The 8,699-nt window shown below is 34.9% G+C and overlaps 1 protein-coding gene across 1 annotated transcript; it reads right to left on the minus strand.

Annotated features, from left to right (window-relative positions):
• Window positions 1–264: 264 nt before the first annotated feature.
• On the minus strand, window positions 265–6,532 carry LOC125854217 (probable methyltransferase PMT24). Its single transcript, XM_049533696.1, has 9 exons — window positions 6,344–6,532; window positions 4,443–5,366; window positions 4,205–4,354; window positions 3,422–3,692; window positions 3,231–3,341; window positions 2,975–3,149; window positions 1,750–2,022; window positions 900–1,094; window positions 265–812 (listed from the first exon to the last, which is right to left on the minus strand). Exons 2-9 carry the CDS (start codon window positions 5,343–5,345, stop codon window positions 584–586), a joined length of 2,307 nt encoding a protein of 768 aa, XP_049389653.1. The 5' UTR covers window positions 5,346–5,366; window positions 6,344–6,532; the 3' UTR covers window positions 265–583.
• Window positions 6,533–8,699: the final 2,167 nt, after the last annotated feature.

An 8,699-nucleotide genomic window follows, 5' to 3' on the forward strand; every position in this document is an offset into this window, starting at 1 on the left:
CCAATATATATGTCATAATCCTTAGAAACAGGCAACCAAAACAATAACATAACAATATGAAGTTAGTGACCATTATCTTTTCCTCAAACCCAAACTCTGCAACTGATAACATGACTCTTCTTTCTTTTCTTTTTCTTACTGAAAAGCAAACTTATCTACATTACAGAAGTTAAGGCAATGTAAATGATGAAATAAATAGGATTATAACTATGTTATACAGAACTATTGTATGATGACATTGCAAATGTAGCACCTTTGACATAGGTTAACACTTCTCATGCTATAGTTTCAACTTCTTTCTAATAGCTGCATTGACATGACCGAAGAAACATAACATGTACTGGGCTGTTGGAGTTCACAAAATGCAGTACTGTATACTTTCTCCATTTGATGAAACACAACGTTGAGATAATTATACAGAGAATGGCCAACTTAATGAAAACTCAGTACATAAAACAATAAATCATACATACCGTATGATCGCTATATCATGATGGTATTCTCTAGTAATTTAGTGGAAGTGAACTAAACTATAAAAAGAACATCAGATTTGTATCTAATTGTGGAAAATTTTCTCCTCTGCTTATGCAATGGCTGACTTGACTATCTGTTCTTGATTTGGACGCCAAAATGATTTTTGAACAAATAGTAATCCTTCACCGTCCTTTGAGTAAGACATTTTCACTTTCCATTTTACTGACCTAGCCATATTCTCAATTTCAAGAATAGTTTCAGCATTGTCCCGCACAATCAACTTTCCTTCTGGCCTCAGAATCCTGTCAACTTCTGCAAATACTGATTCTATCGTGCACCTGTTGGCAAAAGTAGGAACACGAGTTACATAACTAAGCAAAATTTTGTTGCCAGTAAGCTAACATAAGGGGTGCAGTAGGATTAACCTTTTCTTGATATCGGAGAAAAGATGATCTGCATGAAGAAGATCATAAGATCTGGGGTATGTGCTGAAGGATTCACACCAGTCGTGGTAAATGCCAAACAAGCCACGGTCATATATAATTGGAAGTGTGTCGGGTGAGTCAATTGGAACTACATTCATAACCCAGACTTTCAAGTCTTTCAGTGCTGCAGCAAATCTGTATCATCAAAAGAAAAGATATTTATCAAGAGCATGAACTTGTTACTAGTGATAGAAAGATGCAATAAGTACTACGAAATGACCGAAACAGGTGGACTCAGTATAAATGTCTGTAATACGTGCACCTAATATGAACTGATACCAATCAACCAATCAATTACACTTTAAACCTAAGACAAATTAGGGGTTCTGTCTAGAAAGTTTATCTAAATCACACACTATCCCTACATGGATGTACGGATCTAAGGAGAATAAAAGGACCCCTAACAAATAAAGGATTTAATGCAAGTGTGGTTCCAACTAGTTGGTATATATTGCCTATAGGCAATATGGATCATTTTGTATTCTGTTCATAGTTAAGCTCGTATTGATTCTGAAAGATTGCAAGTCTTTTGAGACAATTTTCTTTGGAACACACAAAAAAAAACATGTAATTGAGTTAGATGTGTTAGAGTTAGATGTGTTATTCAAAAATCATGTCGATGAACCTTCACCTAGCAATCATCAATTAATTGCATCAAATCACTCTAAATATTGCTAAAGATTTTTTGTGAATTTATTGGTTTACTCTTCAAAGAAGGCAATGATCATAGAGAGAATGAGAATGAGTAGCTAAGAGATAATGAGGAAAATAACTAGTGATAAAAACTTACCCTCCATAAATAGCTTTCATATCCATGACATTCCTTACTGAAGACCAGTTAATGCCAAGATCATTTAAATATGATTTTGACACAACATGTTTCCAATGATCATAGTCTGCAGCAAAGTCTTCTGGGGCTGCTTTTCCATAAACTCCAACTTGAGAACTTTTCAACCAATAAGGAAGCTTCTCCGATCTCAAAGGCCATTTTGCTGGCCACTTTGCTCCACGTGCAGATGCATCTGCTGGAGCTTTGTGCAAACATGCCTGAAGTGTTATATTCCTGAATTGAGAAAAATAACGAGTTAGAATTGTTGTCAAGTCGAATGTTCAGGAGATGAATAATGGAAGATATGATGTGACGAAATGAACATAGCCATTATCCCCTTTTCTTTTAGCCGAGGGTCTATCGGAAACAACCTCTCTACCCCACAAAGGTAGAGGTAAAGTTTGCATACATCCTACCCTCCCTAGACCCCACTTGTGGATTACACTGGGGATGTTGTTGGTTTATCACAAACAGCCTCCCTACCCCCCACAAAGTTAGGGATAAGGTCCGCATACATCCTACCCTCACCAGGCCCACTTGTGGGATCACACCCAGTATGTTTATTGTTATTGTTGCTGTTGTTTTGTTATCCCCTTTTTCTTTTTCAGATCAAGCAGAGTGTTGACACACATACTGATAGGTGTAAGCTTAGACCCAGTAAACAATAAGCAATAGGATCACAATAAAATGTAAGTCTTCTGGATATCTTTACACAGTCAAACACCATACTGTCATTTAGTGGCTAAGTGGGCATAACAATTTCTTGCATGCCTTCTCAACTCAGGGGCCAGAAATGCTTTTGATAATCAAAGGACTCAGGCATCTCCCCAAGAACATTGAATTTTGACAGATAGCTAATTTTTTTTATCATAGTATTATTTCAGCTTAAAATGGATACATTTAATCTGGTATGACATTCTAATCCAAATTGATTTAGATAGCACAGGCCTAGAAGTGATTTCTGAAATCAAAACCAGGTAAACATGCTCAAGATATTACTTTTGGTTAATGTATTATAAAACGTAGACATGTAAATTTGTATTTTTTCCTAATTCCATATTTATATAGCTTGATACGCTTGTGTCTCCAAGTAGACTATTTGGATTTACGAATGTTATACAGCACTGTGCTGAGAAACTGTACTAGCTAAGAGAAGCCCATTCTCGAGTAAATTAAAGATACGTACCAGGCAGCATCTGGATCATCAGCTTCTTCACACATAGGTGGGTCATTTTGTGTTCTACTCTGGTAGCAATCATTTGTAGTTGGCTTTCTGAATATAGCTGCACCTACTTCATTTAGTTTATCTTCATTAATTTCCAATAGTTCCCAGCACATTGACTTAGTTAGTTCAGACATGGCTGCAAGACAATCAAGAGAAGCCATCAGTTTATGACTTCATTTGCAAAAGAGAAACGTAAACTAGGTAGAGCCACAATTACCTTCCCAAATTCCAACATTTTCCTCATCCTTCCGATAGACTGGTGTTGCAGACCAAATGAAGTGACCACCGGGCCGCAAGACACGATTCAATTCTAGGAGAAGTTTGCCACCTGCAATACACTAGGAAGTTTACCATCGGCTGACATTCCCAAACAAAGCAAAACTTGTAAAGAGAGAGATCTTAATTCACCTTCAATATGCCATGGAACTCTACACCGTGCACAATGGACAGCATCAAACACTTTACCAGGGAATGGTAGTCTTTTAGTTCCCATAACAGCTGATATAGCAGGGATACCCCTTTCGAGTGCAAATTGCACTTGGGCTTCGTGCTCATCCTTGGGGGCAAGTGACATTGCTAGTACATCTCTTTCAAAGAGGTATCCTCCAAAGCTGGCCACTCCACAACCAACATCCAAAATAACACGTGTTTGTTTGCCCCATGAAATTTGAGGCAGGGTCTGCATGGCAAGCCATATCAGCAAACCATAAAATGAGAAGAGGTACAATGTACATAAATCTTCAGAATGAAAGATGTGGTGACAAATTTCAAGCCACTTGACTGATCACTGATATACAGAACACGTTAGACATTGTGAAAGGAAGCTGCTCTAAATTGCTCTGAAGTCTCCAGAAGCTTATTTTCTAAGGCCTTATACACAGAACAAATCAAAATCTTGCTATTCAAGTTAAGTTGATAGACCACCAATTAACGCCACCTAGTACCCATGTAAAATCAGAGAATACATAATTGGGTTTAGCAATCCGTGGAAGTATCACCATAATCAAATTGTTTTATCTTTAATCTGTAAATTGGTATTAAAAGAAGGTGATGTACATTTTGCAATATAATTCAACATAAAGCCACAAACTAAACGATTTGTGATGCATGGAGCAAAAATTAAACACCATGATTACGAAACAATAATTATAGATAGCATGAAGTAGCATGGGAATTTAAGCAGAAACTTGCCTTCTGGAGGAAATCAATGTAATGAAGAGCGCCTTGCTTAAATTGAGTACCTCCACCGGGGAAAGTAAGGTACTCTCCAGTTACTTTGACCCAGTTTTGGTGCCCCTTGACCTGGGCTAGCTTTCCATGAGGAACATTAGAGTACCATATCTGTTCAACCAAAAAAATGCAAGGTTGCTTGGCTTATCAAATTACTAATCAGAAGCAAACCCTATGGATAAGAAGAAACGACATATACCTGATCCCTGCTCCTAGGCCATCCAATTGACTTCTTGTATCCTGAAGGCAGAGGAACAAGGCAAGTTGAAGCTTCAACAGGGCAATGCCTTTCACGATGTTCATAGTGGCTAGTGTGTTGGAGCTTCTTTATAGCTTGCACATTATCCAGACAGGGAATATAATCTGGTCCAGCATCAGTTTTGCATAGCTTCCACTTATCTCCCTTCTTGTCATCTGTAGATGATGAAGAACCCTGTGACTCATTCTCCTTTTCAGACTCAGCAGCCTGAGTTGACCATGGCCCATTTTGTGTTGTAGCTTCTTTCAAAATCTCTGATTGATCAGCAGCTGGAAAAACCTCATTCTCCGTCTTTCCTTTCTTTGCTTTCTCTGTTGTCTCAGAAGTATCTGGATTTGAGTCTTCACCTCCAGTATCTGACTCGCCATCGCTTGAAGTTGAGTCTTTCTCTCTCGAATCTACTTCCTCACTCTCTCGATTTGAACTCTCATCACCAGACTGAGATTCATCACCTGATGAACTGGATTCAGAATTTTCTTGATTTTCTTCTTCATTTCTTAAATTAGAGCTTTCTCCTTCCCTTTCCTCATTTTGGAAACTATCCAACCCCGTTTCATCTCCAATCTCCTCTAAAGACCTTCCCCTTCTGAACCGTTTTTCTCCCTGGAATGTTTCATCTTCTCCTCTCTTTGCATTGACTAGAAAATCACCAGTACTGCCTGAATACTGCCCCAAAAGATTCGTCGAAGATATCTCTGAATTTTGAAGAGTTATACTGAATGATGATGATATCAACATCCATATCCCAACGCAAGAAATTCCGAGAAAAGTCACAACAGTGAGTTTTGAACAGAAATCAGATGATTTCCTCCCACCAGAATGGGAGTAACTTCCCCCAGCCATAATATTGGATCTTTCCTGTCCCTAAAAATTATGAGAAAACACAAATTGAAAAATCAAACATAGTAATGTAAAAAAGTCCAGCAAACTAGGTTAAAAAACTGAGCATGGTAAAACTACATCAGAATCTAGGATCAAAACAATGTCAGGAGAAAAAAACTAAGTTGTTTATCAAAGCAACGAAAGCAGATGCATGACCTAATGCATGCAAAATTCAGAAAAACATAATTCTATGGTGCTACAGTGAGGCTTTAGAACAAGGTATCCACCACAGACACATCCAGTAGATATTCCTATATTGTTTTTTCTTTAATAAAACAAGTGAAAAGATTGCAATTGTCGTTTTTGTTTTCCACCTCCCACCAACAACAAGCATCAGGTAACTCTATCCCCCAAGGCTGGAACAAATGTGAAGAAATCACCTAGTGTTTTGTCTCTTTTGTCCTAGCTAAATTCCAGATGCTTTTAACACTCTCTTGCTCAACTCCAAAAGAAAACTCTAACAAGTAACAACATTTTCCAGCAAATGCTTTCCATATCTTAGTTTCCAATCTCTAAGCATTTTAAAATATACAAAGAACCGGATCTAGGCAAATTCCATGGGTTCAATTGAAAATCTATCCCTTTCGGCTCAAATACGTATACATAAGCAAAACAACAAAAGAAATGTACACACATAATAAGATTAAACTCATTCCGAACCCACTGACTCTAGATCTTGAATTCACCTCCACATATACAAACCTCAACACAATATTACAAACATATTTCCTTTTCTATGGCTTGAAATCTTGAATTACAACAATCACCAACATTACAAGAAAAACACATCATAAAGTATCAAAAACATTCAAATTGGTAGATCAATCTCATATGGACATCTCAAATCAAACAGTACACAACAAAACAAAAGTTTGAGCATTGTAGTAACAAAAGCAAGAATAAAGATGACATTTTTACCAAAAAGGAGAGATTTACATATAAAGAAGGAAAAATGGTACCTTTATAAGATGGGTATATAAGAAAAGAAAGTTGCTATAGCAAATTAGTGGTTGAAGCTCATTTTTGATTTGGTAAAAGGGGCAGCAGAAAGATCTTGGGTTGAGAATCTTGATTTGGTTTGATATTTATAAGGAGTTAGCAAAGATAGATGAAGCAGAGTAATTTAAGGAAGAGAAGGAGTGTGTTGCTGTTACTCACTCATGGCCGACAGCTTAGAATTACCAAGAGATGATAACAACAGCACTAGAGGGGAACACAAAACAGATACAAGTAGATCGGAAAGGTAGTTATTAAACAAATGGATGGTAAAACAATTTTATTATAACTTACATTAAAAAAGTTCACTAGATAACTGTCTATATCCCATTTAACGGATTGTGATTGAGTGTTAAGTACTCTTTTAGTTTTAGTTAAGAGGTTTGGGTTTAAGTTTCCTTATGTATGGAATCGCTTTTGTTACGGAAGTACAAATTCAAATTTAGTAAGGAGTCGTATTTGTTAGGAAGCGCTTAACCTCTAACGTGAAATTTCTCTATATAAATTCTAATTTAGTCGGATTTCACTATAAATATTGGATACTAAATGAAAAATTAAAAAAATCATATTTCAATTGAACTGTTTCATTTTTTGATAAAGAGTTCTGACTTCTAACTAGATAATATAGATTGTTTCCAATCTTTCACATCGAGGTATCATTTTGTCCAAGTAGGAGTTTGAACATGAGTTGAAATCTCAAAATTTTGTACGATTGCATCTCATGCTAATTTTTATGTAGACATTTAAATTATAATTTGTTTCTATTGAATAGTAAAGACTAAAGCATATGATAAGATGTGTTTATACTTATTCTTAATTGTCCATTAGATAGTTACAAAAAGTATATCATGTTTTAATTATTATATACATAAATATATATCTGAAATTTTAAGAGATTGTGATTTATTGGATCAAAAGATTAAGAACAATTACTTTCATAAATGATGAGACTCGATAGTAATTAATTAACTATGATATATTACTTCAAAGTGAGAAAGTTTACTGTTGATAAAGGGTGTTAATTATTGGAATATATTAATGTGATGGTTAAATAATACTACTTTTATAGAGTATAGTATTTATCCACCGACAATAAATATGAATATGAATGAATTATGGATGAAAGAGAAATTGGGACCCTTTGCATGTGGAAACTAAACAAATTAAAGACATGAATCACCGACAGCTTTCAATTTTATTAATTTATATTGACTTAATCTGTCAATAACCTCTCAAATTTATTAATAAATTTCATTAAGATACTTCAATTATGGATTATTTCAGTTGAGCATTTATGATGTGTTACCTTTGTTAATTATATAAATTAATCACTTAAAAATGTTATATTTGTTAATTATATAAATTAATCTTAATAAGTCGTAAAACATCATTCATTATTTCAATTGAGGATGATGTGTCTGATAAAAAGAGATGACATATTTTATATAGTTAACTTATGTACGTAATAACACTTCAGGTCACGCACAATTTTTTTTTCTTTATAACTTTAATTGAATATATCTAATATAAATACTTATCATGTGTTCACTATTCTATGTGTCCAATTAAAATTAGTGACAATTCAAATGTCTAAATAAAATTTAATGACAAATTTAAGATTTTTAACGTATTATGCCATTTGTATTAAATGTTTTGTTTATATAGCCAAAAAAAAATCTTAGATTCTTGATTTTACACGAAATTTGTTTAGCTTAAGAAGCAATTTTCCGTTCCCGAGAATAAGTAAAATGTGAAAGCATTAAAGTGATCGGTTTTTATATTAAACTACTTCAATTTATATTCTTATTTGGCAAATTAGAGTTATAAATTTTACATTCAACTTTTGAAAAACATTTCACACAAAAAGAATTATAAAATGTTCAAACATTATCAGTTTAATTATAGTTACTCTAACTTCACTTGTCTCATTTTTAATTCACATACTTTTAAAAAACAAAAAAGGGTCAAAACTGCCTTTAAACTATCCGAAATAACTTAAATATACTGCTCAAAAATACCCTTCCCGTCAAACTATTGGGTCACACCTACCCTTCTAATTAACGAAAGTATCCATGTGTGTGTTAAATGTCATATGGACTCCACATGGATGCCACATGTGCACGCCAAACAGACCCCACCTCCACATAGACAACTACGGAAAAGGGTCAAAACTACCATTAAACTATTCGGAATAGCTTAAATATACCCTTAAACTATATTTCAGCTCAAAAATGCCCTTCCCGTCTAACTATTGAACCACACTTGCCCTTCTGTTTAACAAAAACATATATGTGTGCGCTAAAATGTCACATGGACTCC

This window comes from Solanum stenotomum, chromosome 2 (assembly GCF_019186545.1).
Source record: "Solanum stenotomum isolate F172 chromosome 2, ASM1918654v1, whole genome shotgun sequence".
NCBI classification, from domain to species: domain Eukaryota; kingdom Viridiplantae; phylum Streptophyta; class Magnoliopsida; order Solanales; family Solanaceae; genus Solanum; species Solanum stenotomum.